The sequence below is a fragment of the Muntiacus reevesi genome, chromosome 10, assembly GCF_963930625.1.
Source record: "Muntiacus reevesi chromosome 10, mMunRee1.1, whole genome shotgun sequence".
Taxonomy (NCBI): domain Eukaryota; kingdom Metazoa; phylum Chordata; class Mammalia; order Artiodactyla; family Cervidae; genus Muntiacus; species Muntiacus reevesi.
In genome coordinates this window covers 25,538,728-25,566,459 of record NC_089258.1, presented here as the reverse complement: position 1 = coordinate 25,566,459, position 27,732 = coordinate 25,538,728, and the positions used below count along the sequence as shown (strand labels likewise).

The 27,732-nt window shown below is 36.6% G+C and overlaps 2 protein-coding genes and 1 pseudogene across 2 annotated transcripts; all 3 read left to right on the top strand.

Moving 5' to 3' along the window:
• Positions 1-1,018: 1,018 nt before the first annotated feature.
• Positions 1,019-1,971, top strand: LOC136176722 (olfactory receptor 13C9-like; annotated as a pseudogene).
• Positions 1,972-14,343: 12,372 nt separating this feature from the next.
• Positions 14,344-15,300, top strand: LOC136176647 (olfactory receptor 13C2-like). The gene has a single exon (XM_065947109.1). It carries the CDS (start codon positions 14,344-14,346, stop codon positions 15,298-15,300), a length of 957 nt encoding a protein of 318 aa, XP_065803181.1.
• Positions 15,301-24,366: 9,066 nt separating this feature from the next.
• Positions 24,367-25,326, top strand: LOC136176325 (olfactory receptor 13F1-like). The gene has a single exon (XM_065946501.1). The coding sequence runs from the start codon at positions 24,367-24,369 to the stop codon at positions 25,324-25,326; it is 960 nt and encodes a 319-aa protein (XP_065802573.1).
• Positions 25,327-27,732: the final 2,406 nt, after the last annotated feature.

Genomic DNA, 27,732 nt, shown 5'->3' with positions numbered 1-27,732 from the left:
TCATCCATCTCATTAGAACTGATTCAAATGAATTCTTTTTAACGGCTGAGTAATATTCCATGGTGTATATGTGATTCCTTTATATGGCATTCTGCAAAAGGTTAAACTATAGGGATCAAAAACATATACATCTTTGCCAGGATTTATGAATGGATGAAATGAGTGATTATTAATCCCCTAAAACAAGGGGATTTTAAGATGAGAGAAGAGTTTTATATCTTGATTACTGTGATAGTTACATGAATCTGTATATGTGTTAAAACTCACAGAACTATAAGCTGAAAGAGACAAAATTTTTCTGTATATTTTGCTGCCTGACGATGTAAAGTAAAATTTAAAAAATCACTCTATATCTCACCAAGAAAGGTATTTGCATTGTAAGAAGACTTTAGATTCCTGGACTCCACATGAATTGGAACTGTTTTTTTTTTTTTTTTTTTTCTTGCAATTAGGCAGTCAATAACCACTAGTTGAGCTTATAACTAACCATTCTGTCATCAGATTGACACACTTCTTTCAGTGTTTCAGTATGCAGTGGGTTACTGTTGATCCTCCTGACTCAGGAACTAGGCTACCTAACTCTCAGATAATTATGGGCTACAAGCAGGCTTGAATTTGAGCCCAGGTTTTGCTACTCATTAGTTATATGACTATAGACTTAAACTGTCACAGTTTAACTTAGATAAGATCCTTATCTTTACTGTGATATATATTGTGAAGTTTAAAAGAGATAATGTGTGGAAGAAAACCTCACACAGTTGCTGGTTCACACAGAGTAATCTGTACAATAGCTTCTCCCTCATATTTCTCTTCTTGTATTATTCCTGTATTATTTACTTTTTTATTCCCTTATACCTTCTCTCTTCTTCCCCTTCCGTATTTTCTTTCTTCCCTCTTTATATTAGGTTCAGAAAAATTTCTGTATTTGTTCATTGATGAACTTGGACTTATCATAGTAAACAAACTGTTGCTAAGAAAAAAATTATTTGAATTCTTCCAGGTAAAAGAGAGATATAAAATGGTGTGAGAAAACAAAACCATTCTGGTGGAATTTTTTCTGAAGGGGCTTTCTGGTTACCCAAGGCATGAGCTCCTCTTTTTTGTGCTAGTCTTAATAAGGCATGTGGTCATCCTTCTGGGAAATGGCACCCTTATTCTCATCAGTATCTTAGACTCCCACCTTCACACCCCTATGTACTCCTTCCTGGGGAACCTCTCCTCTCTGGACATCTGCTACTCCACTGTCTCCATTTCCCCCATGCTGGTGAGCTTCATCTCGGAAAAGAGACCATCTCCTCTGGCTGTGCCTTGCAGATGTTCCTTGGCTTGGCCGTGGGGACAACAGAGTGTGTGCTCTTGGGCATGATGGCCTTTGACCAATATATGGCTACCTGTAACCCTCTAAGATATTCTGTTATCATGAGCAAGGCTTCCTCTGTGCCCATGGCAGCTGGCTCCTGGTTTGCAGGGTTTATCAACTCTGCCTCATGAACTGCATTTGTGGTGCAGTTGCCCTTTTGCAGGAATAATGTCATCAATCATTTCTCCTGTGAAATTTTGGGTGTCATGAAACTGGCTTGTGCTGATATCTCAGGCAATGCATTCATCATGTTTGTGGCTACGACATTGTTCACATTGATACCCCTTCTCTTGATTGTCATTTCCTTCTCATTAATCATTTCCAGCATTTTGAAGATCCACACTTCTGAGGGGAGAAGCAAAGCCTTCTCTACCTGCTCTGCTCATCTTACTGTGGTTATAGTATTCTTCAGAGCTATTCTCTTCATGTACATGAAGCCCAAGTCTAAAGAGACACTCAACTCAGATAGCATGGATGCTACTGACAAACTTAAAACTGTGTTTTATGGAGCAATGACTCCCATGATGAGTCCTTTAATCTACAGTCTCAGAAACAAGGATGTGAAGGAAGCAGTAACACATCTATTTAATGGATGTTTCCTCAGCAAGTGAATGTAAGAAGTATAGGATTGGCAACGTGTTAGACAGTGTTGAAACTTGAGAATTATGTAGTGTTTTGGTTATCTTGACTTCTTTTGTATTTTTAATATTTTATATTATAACTTTTTTATATTTTAAAATTTCAATAATGGCATATAGCATTTCAAAGTTATTTCATGCTCTTTATAAGGAATTTGCAAGATACAGGACAGTAAAATGAGAAGAAGAGAGAGATCACCTATTACTCTAACACTTTATGAACAATATGCTCTATTCATTGTAGTATTGGCATAGTGTGTTATATGCCCTTTTATGTCCACATTTATGCAATATTATTTTATAGGCATTACTTCATTAAATCTTTCAAAGTAAATAATTGTCTTTGTTGGGAAAAAATCTAAACAGAAATCTCCCAAAACACTGTACCCACTTTCCAGTTGTAGTTTCCCACTAATCTCCAAGGAGTCCTAAACCCGTAAATGCTATTTTGTTGCTCAGTGTTTAGGATATTTTATTCTCCTACAGAAGTTACTGATATTGAACATTTGCAACTCTAGAGGGAGTGGGTAAATGGGGCTTTTGGGTGAGCCCTATGCAATCAATCAGAATGTCTTTTGTATTTCCTTAAATCTTTTTTCAGCTTACGTGATAATATTATTATAAAGAACATTTTGCCAGATTAAAATGTAGTTTGAAATTCAGTGTGCTGATTCAAGTAAAAAACGTGGACAAATATTGAGTAAGATGGGAGGTCATATCAGTGTGATTTAGAAGATCAAATTCTTTGATATCCTGAGGACCTTAATTAGTTTTCTAAATCTTAGAATATCCAAGCTCTTGGTTTTAGTGTATATCTGACTTTATGTCTTATCTCTGTTACTACCTAGGGTGGTGATCTTTGGAAGCAGAGAATTGGGAGATGAGAGAAGAAGATAACATCTTGATTTTCCTTGGCTTTCTCTTCACATTTTCACTCTATCTAAAGAAAACACTTCTAATTTACAGTCTAAAATGATTGATAGGTTTGTTCAAGAATGAGGCACATCCTAGGAAATTCATTTGGTTGGACACATTTTATATTGATAAATCTGTAAATTCATAGAATGTTGAGCATAAACATTTTTTACATAGACAAATAAGAAAAGATGTTTGTGGAATTTGAGGTATATTTATTTTATTATTCCAAGTTTACTCTTTAATTTTAGTAGAAGTAGTATTAAATAGTCATGAACTATATTGAATTACCTCTGGCTTCCATCATCATCATTCACAGATTAAATCTGGTGGCAAAAGTTGAGACCATTGTTGTATCAGATTCATACTGTGACTAAATAAGTTATGAGAAGAGAGAGATTGCTTTCCATACACCAGCTTATAGAATTCCATCCACCCCAACTAAGAGTTCCAAGTAGGTGGAAAACTTCTGAAGTTAGGCATGTTATCTTTGACCCACAGGTTATCCAGCATGCAAATTTTGTCTTTTCTCAGAACTTGAGTCCAGCTGCTTCCAGAAACTCTCTGAGATGACTGATCTAGGTCCGAGTCTTTTAACAATTTATAAATTTCCTCTAGAAAATTTATTAAAGCAAATAGAAATTTTAATGTGTGTATTTCTCCTCAGAGTAGAATACCAGAAGGGGTTCCCCTTCAAAGGATTGTGGAATCAAGATGTGGAGGAAAGAAAGGCAAGTCACCTGTTTTGATGTTGCCATGTATTCGAGTTTGCTTGGCAAATACATTCTCATTATGTTAATTATAATAGTGATATACTTGTTTAATACATGTCATTATAATACTGATATTATTATACTTGTTTAATACTTGAGCCTCTAAAGGATTCTTCATTCAGAAAATTTATTATGAAAGTCTTCTATATTTTACTAATTTTTCTCAGGATTTGTGATTTGAAAAAAAAAAGTTTTGAGAAGGAATGATAACACCCACACACTATCATCTAATGATAAAATTAAATGAAATAATTTCATTCTGGTTAAATCATCCAGAGTGTATTCTGTCATTTGTAACTAAGCCATGATTGACACTTACGGCAAATGAGGTCCTCTTTTCTTTGGTTTGTTTAGTTCCCTCCATCTTCCCCTAACCCCCATCTGCCTCTTTATTTAGGTTTCTTTGATGCTGAGCTTTTCTTTCCCTGAATTCATGATGCCATGTCTTGTCTTTCACCCTTGTTGTTATTGGTTCTGTTTCTTGACATTTTCTTCCCATATTCCTTTCTTTCTCAAGTTTTTACTCACAAATTAAGGATCAGTTCACCTATCACCTCTCTTGGAAATTACTTCTTGATTCTGAATTGCCTTCATTTTTACCTCCATAGTACACTAAGTCACCATTTTTATTGCAGCATTAGGTAAGTGTAAGCTTCCTAATGGGAGTGACTGGCAATGGGAAAAACTGGGTCTTGCCCTGAGAGCAGGGCCTTATTCAGTGCAACTTTAATCCAATTATTTGCTGATGAGTGTGGCACTGCATTCCCTTCCTGGTAGTTTTTTGGCCTAAGGCCAACTTCAAGGCCAGATTCCCTGGGGATTCCTGAGATGGGGCTCCGAGTTCTTATTTCTGGAGCTGAACTTCCGAACAGAACATGCAAACACTCACAGTTGCATGCAAGCGAGTAGGATTTATATTAAAGAGAAAAAAGTACAAAGCTCTCAGCACAGACACTCAGTTAGCTCAGTTCAGTTATTAAGTCATGTCTGACTTTTTGCAGCCTCATAGAATGCAATACACTTGGCTTCCCTGTCCATCACCAACTTTTGGAGCTTGCTCAAACTCATATCCGTTGAGTCAGTGATGCCATCCAACCATCTCATCCTCTGCCATCCCCTTCTCCTCGTGCCCTCAATCTTTCTCAGCATTAAGGTCTTTTCCAAGGAATCAGTTCTTCACATCAGGTGCCAAAGTGTTGCAGTTTCAGCTTCAGCATCCGTCCTTCCAATGAATATTCATGACTGATTTGCTTTAGGATTGACAGGTTTGATCTTCTTACATAGACAGCATAAACACTGAGAGGGGGTAAATAGTCCCCCAGAAATACAGGCCTTACAGCAGTTTATATCCTTACTAGTATTGATCTGTCCATTTTTGGTTGGCTCCTGTCCTTAAAATATGTACTTTCTAACCAATCAGTTTAAAGTTCACATTTTAACATAACATCTTTACGACCCTTGGATTGCAAGAAGATCAAACCAATCTATCCTACAGGAAATCAGTCCTGAATATTCGTTGGAAGGATGGATGCTGAAGCTGAAGCTCCAATACTTTGGTCACCTAATGTGAAGAATTAACTCATTAGAACATACCCTGATGCTGGGAAAGATTGAAGGCAATAGGAGACGGGGATGACAGAGAATGAGATGGTTGGATGGCATCACCAACTCAATGGAGTTTGAGCAAGGTCCAGGAGTTGGTGATGGACAGGGAAGCCTGGCGTACTGCAGTCCATGGGGTTGCAAAGAGTCACTACTGAGTAACTGAACTGAATGGTTTGTTGATCCTTAGATTAAGTTGCCACCCTTTATTGTGCCCCCTGGCCATTTAAAAGTGGACCAGATGTAAGGGCTAAAGATTAATGGATCACCAGTTGTTCTTCCCTCAGGCATATGGAACAGATGTTAATTACTGACCTTCCTGGATCTGAGTGCTGAGAATTTATCAGACCAAGGACACATTTCAGGAATTCGGGACAAAAGGTATAGTTTTAGGTTAAAGGAGTGAGATGTTTGTTGAAAAGAGGAATGAGGTCTCAGAGTCCTACACTGACTGCCTAGCAATTTCTACCTCATTCCCAGTCCCTTTGTTGGATCCTCAGGAGGGGAAGCCTGATGTGGGTTTCAGAACTCCCGTTTGTGGGTCACCCACTTGGCAGGTATGGGATTTGATTTTTATCATGCTGCTACCATCTCGCTGCAGCTTTGTCTTTGTGCAGCTTCTTCTTTGTCTTAGGATGTGGTATATCTTTTTTTGTGGTATATCTTTTTTGGAGAAGGAAATGGCAACCCACTCCTGTACTCTTGCCTGGAAAGTCCTATGGATGGAGGAGCCTGGTAGGCGGAAGTCCATGGGTTCGCTAAGAGTCAGACACGACTGAGCGACTTCTCTTTCACTTTTCACTTTCATGCATTGGAGAAGGAAATGGCAACCCTTTCAGTGTTCTTGCCTGGAGAATCCAAGGCACGGGGGAGCCTGATGAGTTTCTGTCTATGGGGTCACACAGAGTTGGACACAACTGAAGCGACTTAGCAGCAGTAGCAGCAGCATATCTTTATTGGTGGGTTCCAGTGTCCCCTTTGATGGTTGTTGAACAACTAGTTTAATTTTGGTTCCTCGTGCATGTCCTTCTATTCTGCCATCTTGAACCAGAAGTCTCAATTTATTTTCATCTTTGTTCTTTACACCTGTGTGTGTGTGTATTGCTTAAGGATACACTTTCTTTGCTTGCCTTACTTTCTCTTCCTTCCTTTTTTTCTTTAATTTTCTTTAATTTTTCTTTTACAGTATGTATCAGTTTTAGAAATTTATAATATGTTTATTCAAAAAGTCAGCATCTACTTAAGCTAAATATATAAAGTGAATGTCTATAAAATCTATATCTTCTAAAAAATCTATAAAGACATTTTGTACTGTAAATACTATTTATTTAGTAAAGCAAAATACATTTATACTCGAATATGTTGCAGGTGTGTTTGTGTGTTAGTGTGAGTAGTGTAAGAGAGCCAGAGGGAAAGAGAGACAGACATAGAGAGAGAGAGAATTCAACTGAGGAAACTTTGACAACATTGCACAAGGCACCTCCTGATTCTGTGAAGCAGAGTAATAGTCTTCTTGTAATTAGGTCTTTAGGGCTTTATTTCTGGAGTCTCATAAGTTTTATACATTTTTCATCTATGAAGTAATTTAAAATTTTACACAGAGGTTTAGAAACATCCTTTAGAACATTTAAATTGTGTCCCAAAGCCTGAAGCAGGTTCTTTAGGTATTTGGGGGTCTCCACAATGGGGTTGTATTTCAGCCTGGGCTTCAGGGGCAAGTTGTCCTATTCCTAAAGTTTATTGCTGATGTTAATTTTCTTTCTATTTTGAACTAGAGGAATCTAACAATGCTTTACTTGAACTCGAGGAATTTATCCTAGTTATCATACCTGCAACCTGCATATTTCTATAGATGTCAACAAATCAATGAATTTCTATGGCAAAATGATTACTCTTCAGTAGCTGCCTTTTTAGAAGTTCAGCTACTAATGAGGAGTCATGAAAATTGGCTACAGATGAAAAAGAAAGATAAAAATATCTATTGTTTCTCCAACCTGGAAAGAAGGTTAGTACCTGGTTTGAAGGTAAGTTATTGTAAAGAAAAGAACCAAATCTTATCAACTACAAGCAAGAGTTGGACTGATGGGTTAAATGTGTCAATTATGAAATTAAGATATTTTTTTCACTGAAGAGAGACTAAATATTGGAAATGGAATTTAAGGGTCTAGTCACTGAGAGATAGTAGGGAGACATAAAGACTTTTGAGATCACAAGAGCAGTTTAACCTGCAAAGGCATTGAGGAAGGAACAGAAAGGAATTTGCCCAGTAGTTATGAATTACTTTGTGTCAATGTGTAGCTTTTTAGAGTAGCACACAGTATTTGAACACTCTTATCATGTTTAGCTAATTAAGACTCCCTGCATAGTAGCCAGGGAACTCTGTGTTTTGTAGCATGAATTCATAACAAGCAGGTCTTTCCTGGTCCTCTAGCAGCAGCTCTGATTCATTTGGCTCGGTCAACTGAGAACAAGGTGAACTCCTTGCCAGATGCTGTGCTAGGGACTCTGTGCAGAGAGAACATGTGAGGAGGAAAACTATGACCAACTTGCCTTAAAGAAACCTCATATCTGAAATAGATGATTTACCAAAGCATTGAATAGCCAGAAACAGACCTGATTGAGCATTATCTTCGTGTGTTTGCATACAGTATTGGTGACTATTTTGAATATTTGCTTTTCTTTCATTAGGTTATAATTGTAGAAATGAGTGACTTTTCCATTTATTTTTTTGTGTCATAGGCTTGCTAAAAATGTTAACACAGTCTCAGTTAAAAAAAATTCAGCCATCTTTTTAAGACAAGGAACATACTAATGCCTCCGTAAAATCCTATTTTTTTTATGGAGTGAATTGAACCTTATGAGTGATTTTTCCTTTTTGCCACTCAGTTTGCTGACATTCAAAGGATCAGAGTGTGATAAAGGATTGGAGTGTTATATACTGTGATAAAGTATATTAGGATCTGAATGTAAAATGAGCATAATACCATTTGTCAGAACACTGTGTCTGACATAAGTAAACTTTTCAGCTGTATCTACCTGTTCGTATGAAGAGATGATGACTGTTTCAAGATGAAAAAGACTAACAGAAGGAAGAACCATGATAGAGAGGCATAAAGGAAACTACTAATAGTGGAAACCATTATTGTGGTAATTGTATAATATATACTATCTCATTTGATCTTATCCACAAATATATGGTACAGGTGCTTTCTTTATCTTCATGCTATAGCTGGGGAAGGTGATGATCAGAAATATGCCCGTGCCACCCTGGTTAGTAAGGGGCAGAGTTACATTTAAACTAAGCCTACCTCCAAGGCTTGTGTTCCTAACAGTTTTATGGAGTATGTCTGGTAGAATATCATGTAGCATGGAGGAAGCTCATGGAACAAGGGTTTTTGTAGAGATGATTTTTACAGGTGTAGGTATAACCTCCATTATTCAGTGAACTTCACATGAACCTACTGCCCTTTGGGGTCTCAAGTCATTTACACAGTAACCCAGAAAATCTGAAAAATTTTAACAAAATGCAAATTTTATAAAAAGCTACAAAATGTTAAGAGCTGGGGATAGGAGATGAGTTTAGAATGGGGAAATGAAGTTGAGGTTGGAGTGATTCTGGGGTGACTAGTTATGCCCAGAAATTGGGAAGATAGACTTGAGATTCAGAGCAAAGTAACGTTTAAAGCTAGGCGGACAAGGAATTCTGAAGAGCGAAGGGTTTTTGTACTTGTGAGTGAAACAAGAATCATAACCAACATTTTGAGCTGTCATTTTGATGGAGGGACAGGAGATCTATATGGGCCTGCAAATCCTAATGATACTACTGAAAGTATCTTGAATATTAAACATGACTATATTTAAAGAACTTGTTAGTCTTTGTAGCAGTTCCCATTTAAGGTGTGATACCGAATAAGAACAATTTTTAACCGTATGTAGTTGTGTCCCATGGCAGTGGATGGTTTGATGTAGTATGCCATCAAAAAAGTGAAAGGAGAAAGGTTATACATCTCAAAGACAAGAATTCTTTAGCTTAAATGTAATTTATTTTATGATAGGTATTATAGTCACAAGATTCAAAATTTTTAAAAGGTACTGAATAACATACAGTGAACAGCCTCCCTTCCATTTCTGTTAACAAACTATTCATTTCCTTTCCTAGAGATAGCAAGCTATTCCTGTTTATTTTTCTATAGGTATCCTACATAGGAGCAAATAAATGTTGGTATATGTGTGTGCGTGTGTGCGTGTGTGCGTGTGTGTACAGACACATATAGTGACTCAGACGGTAAAGAGCCTGACTGCAGTGCAGGAGACCCGGGTTCAATCCCTGGGTCAAGAAGATCCCCTGGAGAAGAGAATGGCAACCCACTCCAGTATTCTGGACAGAGGAGTCTGGCAGGCCCCAATCCATGGGGTCGCATAGAATCAGACAAGACTGAGCTACTAACACACACATATATGCAAAATATTTATACAGAAATGTTACTGTGCCTTATATACTGTTCTGAACATTTATGTTGCTGTCTAGTCATTAAACCACATCCTACTCTTTAGCAACCCCATGGACCGTTGCCCACCAGGCTCCTCGGTCCTTGGGATTTCCCAGGCAAGAATACTGGAGGGGGTTGCCATTTCCTTCTCCAGCGGTTCTTGTCAACTACCACTGAGCCACCAGGGAAGTCAGTTCTGAATATTACTTTTCCACTTAATAGTTCTTGATGGTATGTCCATATCAATGCACTAAAAGTCTCTTAATCTTTTTGACAGCACCAGTATTTCATTATTTCTTTGTCCCCTCCTCATAGAAATTTAAATTGCTTCCACATCTGCTATTACAAATGGTACTTTAATGAATCAGTTTTTAAATAAATTACTTTACACATGCACAGGCATAATTGTGTGGTAATTACCTAGTGGTAAATTCTATAGTCAAAGTTGCATGCATGCCTTTATGATTCTGTTTAACACTGCCAATTTGTCCTCCACAGAGGATGCACCAATTTATGTGTTCACTGAGAATGTGTAAGAGTGCCTGTCTCCTTACCTTTAGAAGGCAAGGTCATTAGAGATGAAACCATGGCTCATCCTTGTTAGACATCAGTGCAGTGATACCCAAGTATAAGTCACAGTGAGTGATATTAGGAAATTTTTCTGAGCAGAAGTTCTTTAGGAATTTGGTCACTACGTTTCTTAAACATTCCTTTCAATATACATATATATGTATGTGTGTGTATATTATATATATATAAACATATAAAGTCCCAAATAGAGTGACAAGGTGTCAATTAGCAATAATAGTCTCAATTCGTGTATCCATTTGTGTGTTTCTAGCTAATTTATGTTTTTGATATTCAAATTAATCTAAAGTTGATTCTCCTAATTTATCTTGGTAGCATCTTGGAATTGTGGGGTAGGGATAGAAATGGAGGAATATAACTATTCTTGTAGTTCTATCTTCATTTTGTGTTTGAGGGATAATTTAGGAGATTAGGAGCACTCTAATTGTAAAAGTTCATTTGGATTTATCTGTAAGCTGGTGTAGAAACACCTGGATGAACATTTTGGCCAACACAATAGTTATTTTTTACAAGCAAATGTTTGGTCTGTATGTCAGATTTTCAAAGTAGAGAAAGAAGGTAACTCACCACTCATGGATTGGAAAAAATGAACAAAGTGTTCAAGTTAAGGCAAACAATTGGTGAATGACAATTTAATCAGTCAGCAGAAATAAGAAAGTGGGAAATATAAGTAATGCAAAGTAAGTATGTAATAAAAATAAAGTATATGGAAGGACAGAAATGAAGTACATTTGTAATTGTATTCTAAAGTGATTGGAGTGAATATGCTCATAAAAAAGCAATGACTGTAAAAAGAATTAACAACTTACACCCACATATATGTTACACATAGTTAGTGATCAGATATTTTTATACAATTATTATTATATTTAATTTATTTTATTATAATAAAAAATGTGACGTGTAAGTCTAAAGTTATATATTTTTGGCAGCAAGTTACTTGATCCTTGTTGAAAATGCAACAAAAAATATGAATTCTCTTTGGGCGAGACATTATGATTTATATATATTTACACACAATACATGTGTACACAAATCAGGGCATTTATTGAATGCCCTATTCAAATGTTTGAGATAATTTTCTGTTATCTATATTTAATCAATTCTATATAAATATTTAAAATCAAGTTTTACTTGTGTATCTAGGATTATTTTTATATGCTTAGTTTCTGTGTTGCTTAGTGCATATCTGTTTATGGCTGATAACCTTCTTCATCAATTGTGAATGTTGTTTTAATTGTCCTATTTTTATCACATTTTGTACTTCCCTGGATCAGGAAGATCCCCTGGAGTAGGAAATGGCAACCCACTCCAGTATTCTTGCCTAGAAAATCCCATGGCCAGTGGAGCCTGGTGTTCTGCAGTGCATAGGGTGACAGAGAACTGGGCACGACTGAGTGCACACAGCCAAGAGAGCTAAAGTGGAGCTTCCCAGGTGGCTCTGGTGGTAAAGATCCTGTCTGCCAACACAGGAGATGTAAGAGATGTGGCTTCTATCCCTGGGTCGGAAAGACCTCCTGGAGAAGGAAATAGCAACCCACTCCAGTATTCTTGCCTGGATATCAATATCATAAAAGTGGAATTTAAATTTAAAGTACAAAATGTGATAAAAATTAATTGTAACATTCACAATGTATGAAGAAGTTTATCAGCCATAGACAGGTACACACCAAACAACACAGAAACTAAGCATATAAAAATAATTGTAGATAAACAAGTTAAACTTGATTCAGTTCAGTTTAGTAACTCAGTTGTGTTCGATTCTTTGCAACTCAATGGACTGCAGCACGCCAGGATTCACTGTCCACCACCAACTTCCAGAGCTTGCTCAAACTCATGTCCATTCAGTCAATGATATGATCCAACCATCATTATATAGAGTTAATTAAATATAGATAACAGAAAATAATCTCAAATATTTGAATAGGGCATTTAATAAACCTGATTATGTGTATACATGTATTATTCTATATATATATATAAATAATATATTTCCCCCAAAGAGAATTCATATTTTTATTTTTTGTTGACATTTACAACATGGATCAAGTAAATGGAACCAAAAATATATAACTTTAGAATTACAGGTCACATTTTTTATCATAATGAAATGAATTAGATATAATAAAATGGAATAAAAATATCTGGTCACTAGGTATACATATCTAGATAGCACTTGGGTTAAAGACAGAAAGAGAAAAAAATTATCTGGAAACCAGTAACAAGAACATTTCATATCGAAATCTAAGTCTATAGTAAAACTAAGTGTTTTAAATGACTCAGAACTAGAAAGAGGATAAAGATAAAATATTACGAAATATTTTTTCTTATTTCTTGAAATTAGAAAATGCCAAATAAGCCTAAAGAAATTTACAAACACAAAAACCTACATTAATGAAACAAAGTGGAAAGGACAAATCTCTCTAAAAGCGTTAAAATTTTTTTTTTTTGGAGAAAACTTGCAATAGTGTACAACCTCTTATGAAACTCAAGAAAAAAGAAATCAGTTAAGAATAGCAGTGAGAAAGTAGATAGAACTACTCATAAGGGGAGACTACAGAATTATGAAGAATTATACACCAATAGATATATTTTTGTCACAGAAATGAATAATTTCCTTCAAAATATAAAGAATTAAAGTGCTCTTAAATCACCATATTGAAATCTCTCTGACTAATCCCCTATTTTAGTCTGATATTTCTTTTGAAATATTAGTACTGTCTATTAGATTACAAGATATTCTAGACTGTGAGTCAAGTTCTCTGCAAAATGAACAATTAAGTTTGAACTCCATAGCCGTAGGCTTGGATTCAAGTTCTGGCTCAATCACTTATTTAGCTATGACCTTGACCTTGACCTTAAGCAAATTACTTATTTTCTTGCTTTCTTTTATTGGCAAGGGAAATGGCAACCCACTCCAGTATTCTTGCCTGGAGAATCCTGTGGAAAGAGCAGCCTGGTGGGCTGCTGTCCTTAGGGTCGTATAGAGTCGGACACAACTGAAGCGACTTAGCATGCATTCCCTTTTTACAATGAAAATGACAATGCTAATAATAGCAATAATTGCCTAATAGGGTTGATTCTCAGACTAAATTAGGTAATGTACAAATAAAATAATTAGTTGAGTAAGAAATATTAGTCCTTTGGTCCTTGACTGTATTCATTTATTCAACAAATATTTCTGAACCTCTTATCTCTGTATCTGTTATATTGTAGATACTGGTATTGTAGAAGTAAACAAGAAAAAGTTTCTGCCTTGATAAAGTTTTCATGCTAATGGACAAGTTAGATAATAAGCATAACAGTATAACATGGAAAAGTGATAAGATCATTAATCTATTGTGTGGTGGTTTGTTGTTATTGTTTAGCCACTAAGTTATGTCCAAATCTTTGTGACCCCATGGACTGTAGCCCACCAGGATCTATTATCCATGAGATTTCCCAGGCAAGAACACTGGAGTGAGTTGCCCTTTGCTTTTCCAGTTGTGGTTTGTAGCCAATAAAAATAGTTTATTTTTCAGTTACTCATAATGCAATACTCATATTTATTTTAAACTCTAGTTTTACTTGTGGTGACAAATATGAGCAAAAGCTCAGGCTTCAGCAAGGAAGACATGGGTTTGAATCTTCCCTCAGCTCTAAATTTACCTTTAATTAAAGTTTTGCTTTGATTTATTTACTGTAAAATGTGGATGATGATACCTCTCTCCCAGAACCTTGATGAGATTCAATAAATTACATGGCATATTGCTTGTAGCTTGAAATATGTTTGTTTCTCTTCCCTTCCCCCTCTCTATTGTATTTGGTCCACTTTCTTTCTTTTCTTCTTTCTTTGATCTATTCCTTTTTATATTTTCTTTTCTTCCTAGGAGTATATGGTTCTTATACATTGGTACATAGTTGAATATAATCATAGTAGAATACATACTTTATCTTAACATATTCTAATGTATTACAGGTGAAGAAGAAAGCATAGAATGGAATGGGAAAATCAAACCATTCTGGTGGAATTTTTTCTGAAGGGGTTTTCTGGTTACCCAAGGCTTGAACTACTGTTTTGTGTGCTAGTCTTAATAATGTATGTGGCCATCCTTCTGGGAAATGGCACCCTTATTCTCATCAGCATCTTAGACTCCCACCTTCACACCCCTATGTACTTCTTCCTGGGGAACCTCTCCTTCCTGGACATCTGCTACACCACTGTCTCCATTCCCCCCATGCTGGTGAGCTTCCTCTCAGAAAAAAAGACCATCTCCTTCTCTGGCTGTGCCGTGCAGATGTTCCTTGGCTTGGCCATGGGGACAACAGAGTGTGTGCTCCTGGGCATGATGGCCTTTGACCGGTATGTGGCTATCTGCAACCCTCTGAGATACTCTGTCATCATGAGCAAGGGTTCCTATGTGCCCATGGCAGCTGGCTCCTGGATCATAGGAGTTGTCAACTCTACAGTACAAACTGGGTGTGTAGTACAATTGCCTTTCTGCAGGAATAATGTCATCAACCATTTCACCTGTGAAATTCTGGCTGTCATGAAATTGGCCTGTGCTGATATCTCACGTAATGAGTTCATCATGCTTGTGGCCACAACCTTATTCATAATGACACCGTTATTGCTAATCATTATCTCTTACACATTAATTATTATCAACATCCTCAGAATTCGCTCTTCTGAGGGGAGAAGCAAAGTCTTCTCTACCTGCTCAGCCCACTTGACCGTGGTGATAATATTCTATGGAACCATTCTCTTCATGTACATGAAGCCCAAGTCTAAAGAGACACATCATTCAGATGACATGGATGCTACTGACAAACTTGTTTCTGGGTTCTATGGAGTGATAGCTCCTATGATTAATCCTTTAATCTATAGTCTCAGAAACAGGGATGTGAAGGAAGCAGTAAAACATTTACTGAGACGTAAAAATTTTAATAAGTAAATGGAAAAGGGACAGGTGATGTTTATAATCACAGTGTAGAAATCAGTTAAGGAAACCAAAATGTCAAATGGGTTCTTAATGCTGCATCCAATTTATCTCTCTAAGCTCTCAAGCTCTAAAATATGATTTTTGGTCCAGAGCATAAGGAAAGTAAGTTAAGAAATTTCAGTGTTTTAAGAGTCAATGATTACAGTTTGTTGTTGCTGTAGAACTTAATTATGAGGCTAGTAGAGGGATAGTGTAGTAGGAAGAGAGATTTTAAGACAGGAAAAAGATTTACTAGTATCAAAACCTTAAAAATCTTTTTGATAAAATATTTCCAAAACCAATTTCATACTTCCTTAGTTTGCTTACAAGACAGAATGATACCTACTTTCAGATTTTTAACACTAAGTTAAAATTATTAATTTGCAATACTGTAACTGGTAAAATAATTCAATTTACTTGGAGTTTATTCAGATATGTAATGCTGATTGTTCTCTGTCTAGGTCTCTGTATACTGTTATGCTTTTAGGTTCTAGAGCAATATTACTACTATTATTAAAAAATATTTATTTTTGGTCACTTCTGTCTTAGTTGCGGCACATGGGATCCTCCTACTTGTGAGGCAGGCAGCATGTAGGATCTTAATACCCTGACCAGGGATCAGTCTGGCCTCCTCTGCACTGACAGGTAGATTCTTAACCACTGGACCACCAGGAAAATCCCTAGGATAGCATTATTTTTGTTAAGTTTTGTTCCTCTCCAAGTGTGGTTTTTGTTGGTTAGTCGCTGATTCTTCTCCAACTCTTTTGAAACCCAGTGGACTGTAGCCCACAAGGCTCCTCTGTCTATGGGATTTTTTTTCCCATTTAATTTATTAGTTGGAGGCTAATTACTTTACAATATTGTAGTGGTTTTTGCCATACATTGACACAAATCAGTCATGGATTTACATGTGTTCCTCATCCTGATCCGCCCTCCCGCCTCGATCTCCATCCCATCCCTCTGTGTCTTCCCAGTGCACCAGCCCTGAACACTTGTCACATGCATCCATCCTGGGTTGGTGATCTGTTTCACCCTTGATAGTATACTTCTTTCAATGCTGTTCTCTCAGAAAATCCACCCATGCCTTCCCCCAGAGAGGCTAAAAGTCTGTTCTGTACATCTGTGTCTCTTTTTCTGTTTTGCATATAGGGTTATTGTTACCATCTTCTAAAATTCCATATATATGCGTTAGTATCATGATGGTCAATGAGAAGATGCCCCTAAAGAGGTTTTTTTTTTTTTTTTTTTTTTTTTTTTAATGAAATCAGAGTTTTTTCACTGGTTTTCAGGTTATTTCCACAGTTGGATTCAATGTTGGTCATTATGCACCCTCCCAGAAAGTGCAAACACCATGTGGAAGATTGGTCTTTCTTTGGGAACAGAGACTAGCAGTTTTTGAACTTTATTTGACTTTATTAGGACAGAAAAATGTGCCATTCAGAGGGAGATAGAATACAGAAGTGTGAGGGAATAGTTATTTTTAGAAACTTCTGGTTGTGGCTAGTCATTTCTTATTTCTGATCACTATTTAGGCTTCATTGTTAGTCATTTGTGCCTCTTCTTCAGTGTCATCAATATTGATGTGGTTCTTTTTCCAGTTTGTTTTATGCCATGTGTGAATTATTTTCCCTTTGTTCCCTGAGCTATAGCTGGCTCTGGACTTCTTTTTAGTAACTGAAGATTTGATGAAGCTCTAAGGAAATTACAATGCAGAAAAGGAAAAAAGAAAACCTTAATTAGACATCACTTCTCTTCCTAACCTCCACCATAAGGAAGAATCTTTATCATCAAATCTCTTCTTATCCCTGGTCTCCTATTATATTAGTAGGGTTCACTGTGCCTCACATGAGAATGTCTTAAATGTATTATCGCCCTGAATTCCAAGGATGTATGATATTGTCAGAGATTGATTGTTCTCCTAGCTTGACTCCACGGACTTAGATCTGGTCCTTGGAAGTGATCTGGTGTAGACCAAAGTTTAAGTAGTTTCCATCAGCCATTGCACAAACAGTACTGTTTTAGGTGCTGGTAAGAAAATATGATGCCAATATTTTGTGTGTGAAACATCCTGTGGTCTTAGAATGTGATGACCCTAATGGAAACAAGCTTGGAATGGTGAGCATATGTTTCCATTTACTCAGAACTGGTCTAACTAATACCAGCTGCTACAGTGTAGTTAGTAATTACTCATTTCATGTCAAAAGTGTCCTAGTTTGGATCATCTAATTTATGGTCACACTAAACAGTAGGGCCTATTTGAGACAATGTGAGAATCAGATTCCAGGACAGTGATAGGAATAGCAGATCATAACAGTGTGATAGCAGTATCCTGAGGGGAAAAGGTGGACATATATTCAGCACATGTAAGATACTCCCAGGGACTCTTCAAGTTAATTGGGAAGGTCATTCATCAAATTTGGAGATAGTCCCCTAGGAAAACATGCTACAAATTAGACTTTGAATTGTCACTGAAAATTATGTAATGCCTATCCATAGTAATAACTTTGTATGGCTCTATGAACATTCAAGCAGTAATTCAGTAAAATAGTCATTATTTCTGGTAGCTCCTCATTAGGATACTAATACTTTATTATCTGTTTATTTAAAAAGTGTTATTTTCTTTGTTATAGAGGGACTTATAACCAACTCATTTAAATGATATGTAAACATTAAATAACAAATAAAAAATATGAGTCCAAAGCAAAGAAACTTTGTTTTCCCACTGAAAATGTTAGTTTTTCATCAGAAAATCACTTTAAAAATCATTAAACTATTTAAAATTGCAACTTAAATGGTTATGTAATTTTTAGTTATTACTAAATAGTGGCTATACTTTCCATGTTGTAAATACATATTTCTAGCCTATGTTATACTCACTAGTTTCTATCTCCCACTTGCCTGCCCATATATCCTGCCCCACTCAGTACCGCTGGTAAGCCCTCATTTGTTCTGTTTGTTATTGTTCTGTTGAGAAGTCACATCCAACTCTTTGTGACCCCTTGAGCTGCAGCATGTCGGGCTTCCCTGTCCTTCACTCTCTCCTGGAGTTTGATCAAACTCATGTCCACTGAGCTGGTGATTTCATCCAACCGTCTCATCATCTGTCACCCCATTTTCTGTCATTCCTCAACCTTCCCCAGCATCAGGTTAGAGGGGAGATCTAGATCTGTGAGTCTGCTTCCTTTCTGTCACATTCACTAGTTTGTTGTATTGTTTAGGTTCCATGTATAAGTGATTCATATCATTTTTCTTTCTTTGTCTGACTTGTTTCACTTAGCATAATGCCCTCTGAGTCCATTTGTATTGCTGCAAAAGGCAAATCGTTTACCTAAGTGTAAGGCCAGATACTACTCAAATCTTAGAGGAAAACATAGGCAGAACACTCTTTGACATAAATTGCAGCAATGATTTTTTTGGATATGTATCTTCAAGTAAAGGAAATAAAAGTAGAAATTAAAAAATGGGGCCTACTAAAACTTAAAGGCTTTTGCACAGTAAAGGAAACCATCAACAAAATGAAAAGACAACTTAGTGAATAGGGGAAGATATTTGTAAATCTTATGAGTGATAAAGGGTTAATATTCAGTATATATAAATGAATCATACAGGTCAAAGTCAAAAAAGCAAACAACCTGATTTAAAAATGAAGAAGAACTGAGTAGATATTCTTCAAGAGCGGAAGAGCAGACGGCCAACAGGTGCATGAGGAGGCGGCCAGCACAGCTAATCATCAGGGAAATTCAAGTCAAAGTCATGACGCGATACCACCTCACACACGGCAGAGGGCTGCCATCAAAAGGGCACAAATAGAAAGTGTTGGTGAGAATGTGGAGAAAAGGGAGCCCTTGTGCACTGGTGGTGGGAATGTAAATTCGTGCAGCCACTATGGAAGACAATATGGAAATTTCTCAAAAAACTAAAAATAGAACTACCACATGACCGAGCAATTCCACTCCTGGATATACATCCAGAAAACACAAAAACACTAATTCAAAAAGATATGTGCACCCCAATGTACGTAGTGGCACTATTTGCCATGGCCAAGCCTGTAGATTGTCATTCTGCTTACTGAACTTATATGCAGAATACATCATGTGAAATGCTGGGCTGGATGAATCAAACACTGAAACCAAGATTCCTGGTAGACATATCGACAACCTTAGATATACAGATGTTTCCAGTTTAATGGCAGAAAGCAAAGAGAAACTAAAGAGCTTCCTAATGAAGGTAAAGAGGAGAGTGAAAAAGCTGGCTTAAAACTCAGTATTCAAAAAATGAAGATCATGGCATCTGGTCCCATCACTTCATGGCAAATAGATGGGAAAAAAGTAGAAACAGTGATAGATTTTATTTCCTTGGGGTCCAAAATCATTGCAGATGGTGACTGCAGCCATGAAATGAAAAAGATGCTTGCGCCTTGGAAGACAAGTTATGACAAACCTATACAAGTATGATTTTTTTATATAAGCAAATTAGATTGCTTCTGAATGAGTCAGGGTATGAGGAGCTAAGGTTCTAGAGATTCTTAAACCTACCAAGACATTCTATTCTGAAGTGAAGGGAGGCCAAGTATCTGAATTAAGGAAGTTAAATGATCTCAAAAGGTATAATTCATTTAACACATGAAACACTAACTAATTTTTGGGCCTCCCAGAGAAAGAGTGCTGGAAATTGAGTAAAAGGGGGTTAAATATGTTAGGTTAGGTTTTATCAGTCCCATAGTGGATATGAGATAAAAATTGAAGTCCGTTGACTCTTAAAAGGGAAATCGCCGTTATAGAATCTTCAGGTTCTCAGTTTGGAAGCTAGAGGGATAAATCTAAAATAGGAGATTAAAGAGATTTTTGGGCAAGTTCTACAAAACCTGAAATCCATCTCTAACTTGTCTCAATGACTCTTTGGATTAAAGCAATCTTTCCCAATCTAGGCTCGTATCAAAGGATAAAGGAAATTCTCTTTGTATAAATAAAACATCATCCAGAGATTATATGTTTTTTATGTATGATAACTGGTAAGATATAAGATCAAAAGTTGAAGACAGATGATTGAAAGTCTCTCAGGATGATCCAAATATAGAAGTTACCAGACCTATTTGACAATAACCAGTGTTAACATGTACCTCAACATCCATTACAAGATGACGAGTTCAGTAGAGCATTTGATGTTATATTAAAACATCAAGTAGATGTTTAGATGTTATGGAGCTGAAAAATGCAGCGAGAATGAAGAACTAAAGAGATGGATTTACCCCAACTTAGACAAAGTTGAAGAAAGGCTTAGCAAATTGAAAGGTTAATCAGTAGAAAATATCCAGACTGATGCATGGAGGAAAAAAGAATGGAAAATACAGAAAGGACTATAAGAGCTATATGGGTCATGTTGGAAAAGTCTAGTATGTACAACTGAACACTCAGAAGGAGAGGAAGAAGAGGAAATGGGGTAGAAGAGAAGCTGTCTAATATTGTATGATTTTCTCAAACTTGTGAAAGACATCAAGCCTTAAACTCAAGGAGATCTATAATATCAAGAAGGGTAAATAAAAAGAAGGCCACATTTAAGAATCTCTTTGTAAAATTTTAGAAAACCAATAATAAAAATAAATATAAAATCTTATTAAGTAAATGTAAATAACAGAGACATTTTTCCTCAAAGAAGTATTAAGAAAACAACTTAGAGCCCAAATCTCACTTTGTAGCCATTTAAAAGCTGAATAAGAATGTTTTATCTTCTATTACTCTGATAACTGAGATAACTGTAGGGATTGCTGAAAATAAATGGGTCACATTACAAGCTCAGAGGCTATTTGGGATGGCATCTCTTCAGTTCTATTAATTGGGATGTTTGCTATATAGTTCAAGGACTAGCTTCAGAGGAATGGAATAGGCAAATAGTCTCCTCTAGTTCTGCTTCCACAGAAGTTTTTCAAGAATCAGGCCTTTTGCTTAGCCAAGTGGCTTGAAATAATTACAAAATTTTACTGTTGTTTTTTTGCCCTGAATTTCTTAATTGAACTTGGAGAATTACACCCAGGAGAAATTGAAACTTTTTAAACTTCTTTAGGTTTCAGAGTAACAATGTTAAATTGTTAAGGGAGTTGGAAGGTCCCTAAAAGCAGTAGGAGACTAGAGTAGTGAAGTTCCAGGGATTGCCCTTTGGAAGATTTTTGGAGAAAATCATAGTGGTGATTTGGGCAGAACAAATCTTTATATCATTATTTCTCTTAAATTATTAAACAGTTTTTAAATAATGTGAACCATGCATGTTGACACTGTGAGTCAGGCAAGATTTGGGTTGATATTTTGCCAACTAGGAATATCCATGTCCTTTTTCATTACCATCTTCTGAGTAAAAATATGTATACAACCCACTTTGACACAGTTTTCAGAGAGTACTATAAAAATTGCAAAATTTAGAATCTTTTACTCTTTTGAGCACTACAGTAGACTCTCAAGAAAGACTTTGCTGAAGATCACCTTTAAATATGGAAGCACACGTTAACCAAAAGTGAAGATGCACATTCCGTGTGCTGAGGTAAATGGGAACAGACATTAGCCATCTCTTTCTGTAATCTCAGATTTACAAAATTTATTAATAAGTCTCAGCTAGGCCAGGAATCCAGAATAAAGATATTTACTTTAAAAAGAAGTGCTAGTTGGTATGGAAGATATTGAGATGAGGAAATGTGTTTTGATGGTGGGATAAAACTTTTGACTATGTGTTCCAGGTGAGGCCCTGACAAAGATCTAAGATAAGAATGAAGGAATGAGTGGGACTCAATCTGAATGAGAAAAGGAGAAGACTTCATTGTTGTGTTTCTAAAAGTAGACAAAAGAGCAGGTGATGGGAGGGAGGACATGAGGGCCCAGAGCCAGGAGAAGAAAACTGAGTGCTGAGTGGGGAAAACCCCATAGAGAAACCCTCAGTGGAGGGGACGTATATGCTGACCAAAGTGGATGTTAGAGACCAGACATGTCTCACTTTTGCCTTTCTGGAAATAACTGGTAAAGTGTTTCATTTTCATACATGGATTGGAGGTTGAAATTTAAATAGATTGTGAAAAAGTTGCTATGTTTTAAAAATCTGAGTCAGTGTGGGCCAGCACTGTAGCAGCGTAGAGGCAATTATGCTTCGGGAAAGCAGGGAGAACATGAAATCATAAACCACTATTGTGATTCTGTGAAACATTAATGTGATCATGGAATTGGGGCTATTGAGGGAGAATTTGAAGCAAGTTAATCTAGATCTTGCAAATCTGCACAAGATAGAAATTATTACCCTTCAGTTGGGTCCAACTCCTTGTGACCCCATGGATCGTAGCCAGTGAGGATCCTCTGTCCATGGAATTTTCTTGACAAGCATACTGGAGGGGGTTGCCATGCACTCCTCCAGGCTATCTTCTTGACCCACGAATCAAACTTGTGTCTCTTGCATCGCTTGCAGATTCTTTACTGCTGAGCCACCAGAGAGCTCTTACAATCAAGTTTCAAAGAGGTCAAGTGATTTGTTAAATTTTGCTTGCCAGTAAATAGCATGGTTGGGTTCAGAGCCTAAAATCTCACAGTCTGAGGACAGTGCTCTAATTCCTTACAGAAGATGACCTTTTGGAAAGTATTTCTTCCTCTTCTAAGAGCACAAGTGATCATTGTCTTTTTCACATATGACTGTATATCAAATACTTAAAACTAAGAGCTAATCATTTTGTTTCTTAATTCAACTAGTTTCTTTAAGATCAGAGAAATTTGCAGATGTGTATAACAAGTTCAGAGGTCTTCAGGCTTTTATGTTGACACAGAGAACCACAGTGAAAATGCACTTATCTTAACACGTATCAAAACTTGCCATGTTCAAAGCAGGCATATTTAATTAAAAATCTTAAACATGACTTATTACTTTGCTAGTATTGTCAGGAACAACCCCTTCAGAAGCTTAGTGTCCATTGCAACGGCAATAGGGATGTGCATATCTGGGTATAGTCAGTGTGATATACTTGAACAACATAACTGAACAAAGAACGAAGCTTATGATTTATGAATATAATTTTGATAACTTATTGATATATTGAAGAAAATTAAGATTGGGGCCGGGAAGGAAAAGTACTTCAGATAGATAATTGTAGATTAAAATATATAAAAAATCAATTGGCATGCTAAGAATGTGGAACCACAGAGTGGTTGTTGTTTTAGACGAGAAAGTAGAATTAGAGTACTGGAAGATGAGATCAGAGAAGTACGGAGAGATGAGAATGTGAGTCTGGCGTAATTTGTGACTGATTTTGTTTGAACTCTATCTTGAAAGACAGTGGTTTTCAAACTTACTTCCATATGTGATCAGTCGTGAGATATATTGTAAATAGTTTGCTTTACATTATGAGTTACTTAACATTCTAATAAAGGATGGGTTCAAGATTGTTCCATAGTCAAAAATGCCTTCTTGAAGATAGATATCACATAGCGTTAGAGTGAGTGGACACTTAATAATCTCCTCTTTATATTCCTTAGTGTGTGGCATTTCCATGTGTGTTTTTTATTTTTTCCCACATAATTTGAAACTTTTTGGAATGCATCCAAAACCTTTCCTGTTACAACTTGTACAACAACAAAAAAATGTTTCTTTGCCCGGAAATGTCTTCTGATTTTTACCTTGACTGAGGCCACTTCATATTTTGATTAAAACAAATTTCAAAATATCTTACTAAGCAATACCCCTGACATAGGTTAGCATTTGTCTCTATGTTCACCTCATACCTTGGGGCATATGTGTATCATGTTCTTGTAACTTTTAGTTTACTTGAGTGTGTCTTTTATTTGATTTTGATTTGCTTGACAGAAGAACTTGTAAAACTTCACTGTAGATTCTCAGTGCCTTAGAGTGCATTCAGTAAATGTTGAATGAATGAATGAATATTGCTAGTAATATTGGAAGGCAACGCTCCCTTTAAAGTTCCTCTACCAAAAACTCCTTGAAAGTTGGTAGAGTGTAAATTTTAAACAGGCCATGTATACTTTTATTCACTATTACAGTTGAACAAAGAAGAATAAAATGGACAAGACCAATGCAACAGTCGTTTCTAATTTTATTTTTCTGGGATTTACTCATTGTCCCCAACTTGAAGTCATCACATTTGTGCTGTGCTTGCTGATGTACTTGATCTCCTTACTGGGTAATATTATTCTGATCTCAGTCAGTGTCCTGGATTCTCACCTACACACACCCATGTACTTCTTCCTCAGCAACCTGTCATGTCTGGACATCTGGTATACTTCTTCTGCCCTGACTCCAATGCTGGCAAACTTTGTTTCAGGGAAAAGCACCATCTCATTCTCAGGGTGTGCTGCCCAGATGTACTTCTCTCTGGCCATGGGCTCCACTGAGTGTTTGCTCTTATCCGTGATGGCGTATGACCGATATGTGGCCATCTGCAACCCCCTGAGATACCCCATCATCATGAACAAGAAGATTTGTGTTCAGACTGCAGCTGGCTCGTGGGTGACAGGCTCCTTCACTGCCCTGGTGGAAACTGTGTCTGTGTTGCAGCTGTCACTGTGTGGAAGGAGTGTCATCAATCATTTCACTTGTGAGATTCTGGCCGTCCTGAGACTGGTTTGTGTAGACACTTCCAAGGTGCAGTTAATCATGCTGGTGATCAGTGTACTTCTTCTTCCTATGCCAATGCTCCTCATTTGTATTTCTTATGCATTCATCCTCTCTAGCATCCTAAGAATCAGCTCTCTGGATGGTCGGAGCAAAGCTTTTTCAACATGTGCAGCCCACCTGAGTGTAGTGGTTTTATTCTATGGGACAGCTCTCTCTATGTACCTGAAGCCGTCAACTATAGATTCACAGGAAGTAGATAAATTTATAGCTTTGGTATATGCTGGCCTAACTCCCATGCTGAATCTTATCATTTATAGTTTACGGAACAGAGAAGTGAAAGTGGCTGTGAAAAAATTGCTGGTTAGGAACTCTGTTTGCGCTCTTTCAGTCTCTAGTAGCAAATGATATCTATCAACATTAAGGGATATTTAGTGCTCTCTCTCTATATCAGGAGATAATTGGGATAGACACGCATTTTTAAATGTGATGTGCAATATTCTAAGTCTCTCCTTTGACTAATCACTGAGAGTCTAAGTAATATCAATGTATCATACATAAGTTTATCTGATCTTAAGCAAATAGTCTCATGATGACAAATTTTAATTTTTATTTGGTGTTATAGTATTAAATATAACTTTTTATTGGTTTAGTGTTATTTTGATTTCTTTCTAAATTTTTTAAAAATTGAAGTATAGTTGATTAATATTGTTTCAAGTATATAACAAAATAATTCAGTTATGTGTGTGTGTTCATTTTTTTCAGATTCTTTTCCAGATTATTTTCCAAAGTAGGTTATGTTAAGATATTGAATATATTTCCCCATGTGTATAGTAGGTCCTAGTTATTCATCTGTTTTGTGTGTAGTATTAAGTAATTGGGTATCTATTAACTTCAGGCTTCTCTGGTGGCTCAGTGGTGAGGAATTTGCCTGACAATGCAGGAGTCACAGATTCTATCACTGGGTTGAAAAGATCCCCTAGAAAAGGAAATGGAAACTTACTCCAGGATTATTGCCAGGGAAATCCTATAGACAGAGGAGCCTGGTGGGCTGTATAGTCTATGAGGTTGCAAAAGAGTCAGACACAACATGGTAACTAAACAACAACAGTAATCAATTAATCCCAAATTCTCAATTTATCCATCATCCTGTTTTCTTTTCTTGGTCATGATAAGCTTGTTTTTTGTGTCTGTGAGTTTATTTTGTAAATAAATTCATTTTTATCACTTTTTGTATACTTCACAAATTGGTGGTATCATCTATTTGTCTTTCTCTAGTTTACTTCGCTTAGTATAATTATTTCTAGGCCCAGCCATATTGCTGCAAATGACATTGCATTACCCTTTGTAGAGCTGAGTCACATTACACTGTGTATGTATGTGTTCCACATCTTCCTTATTCATTCATCTGTCAGTGGGCACTTAGGTTGCTTCCATGTCTTGGCTATTGCAAATATTGCTGTTATGAACATTGGGGTGCATGTATCTTTTTGAATTAGCATTTTCGCTGTATATATATACCCAGGAGTAGATTGCAATATTTTATGGCAACTCTATTTTTAGTTTTTTGAAGAACTTCCATACTGGTCTCCATTGTGGCTGTTCCAATCTGCATCCTCACAAACAGTGTAGGAGGGTTCACTTTTCCCAATAGCTTCTCAAGCATTTATTGTTTGTAGACATATTGATGATGGTCATTCTCATCAGTGTGAGGTGGTACTTCATTGTAAATATGACTTTGTAATATATATGTATAATGTAAATTTACAGTGTAATTATAACATTGTAAATATAAAATTAAGTTCATATGTTGGTGAGTATTCGAAATTGTGTACATGTAATATACAAATGGATGTGAAGAGTTGGATCATAAAGAAAGCTGAGCACTGAAGACTTGATGCTTTTGAACTGTGGTGTTAGAGAAGACGATTGAGAGTCCTTTGAACTACAAAGAGATCAAACCAGTCAATCCTAAAGGAAATTAATCCTGAATATTCATTGGAAGGACTGATGCTGAAGCTGAAGCTCCAATACTTGGGCCACCTAATGTGAAGAGCCGTCTCATTAGAAAAGATGGTGATGTTGGGAAAGATTGAAGGCAAAAGGCGTTGGGAACGACAGTGGATGAGATGGTTGGATGACAACACCGATTCAATGGATAGCATTACTCAATGGAGTGCTGCAGTCCATGGGGTCGCAAAGAGTTGAACATGACTGAGCAACTGAACAATAACTGATACAACAACAACAACATGTGAATGTAATTACTTTACTAGATATTTAGCTAATTTATTATTAGCCTCTGTTTAATGCTGAATTTTGTCCCTTCAAAACTCTAATGTTGAAAGCCTAGCCCCCCATCCCCCACTCCCACACATACCTAGTACCTCAGAATGCATCTATATTTGAAGATACGACTTTTAAAAAGGTGGTTAAATTGAAACGAGGCTGTTATTGTAGGCCCTTATACAATCTGATTTGTGTCATAAGAAAAGAAAATTTGAATGCACATAGTGAGAAGGTGACTCTCTAGAAGTCATGCAGAGGCCTCAGAAGACTTTAAACCTGCTAACATCCTAATCTTGGACTTTTAGCTTCCAAATCTATAACCTGATAAATTTCTGTTGCTTAAGCCACCCAGTCTCTGATGTTCCGTTATGACAAAATTAGCAAACTAGTATGAACTCTTTTTTTAACGTAACTAAATGGAATAGAAATAATTACATATTCTCTAAATGTGTTCCTGTGTTTTAAATGTGTGGATATGTTTCTGTATGCATATATGTGTGTGTGATGTGAGCATCTATATACAGA

Bases quoted from the DNA above. Each gene is read 5' to 3' on its own strand.
- LOC136176647 (XM_065947109.1), top strand. From the start codon at position 14,344: ATGGAATGGGAAAATCAAACCATTCTGGTGGAATTTTTTCTGAAGGGG.
- LOC136176325 (XM_065946501.1), top strand. From the start codon at position 24,367: ATGGACAAGACCAATGCAACAGTCGTTTCTAATTTTATTTTTCTGGGA.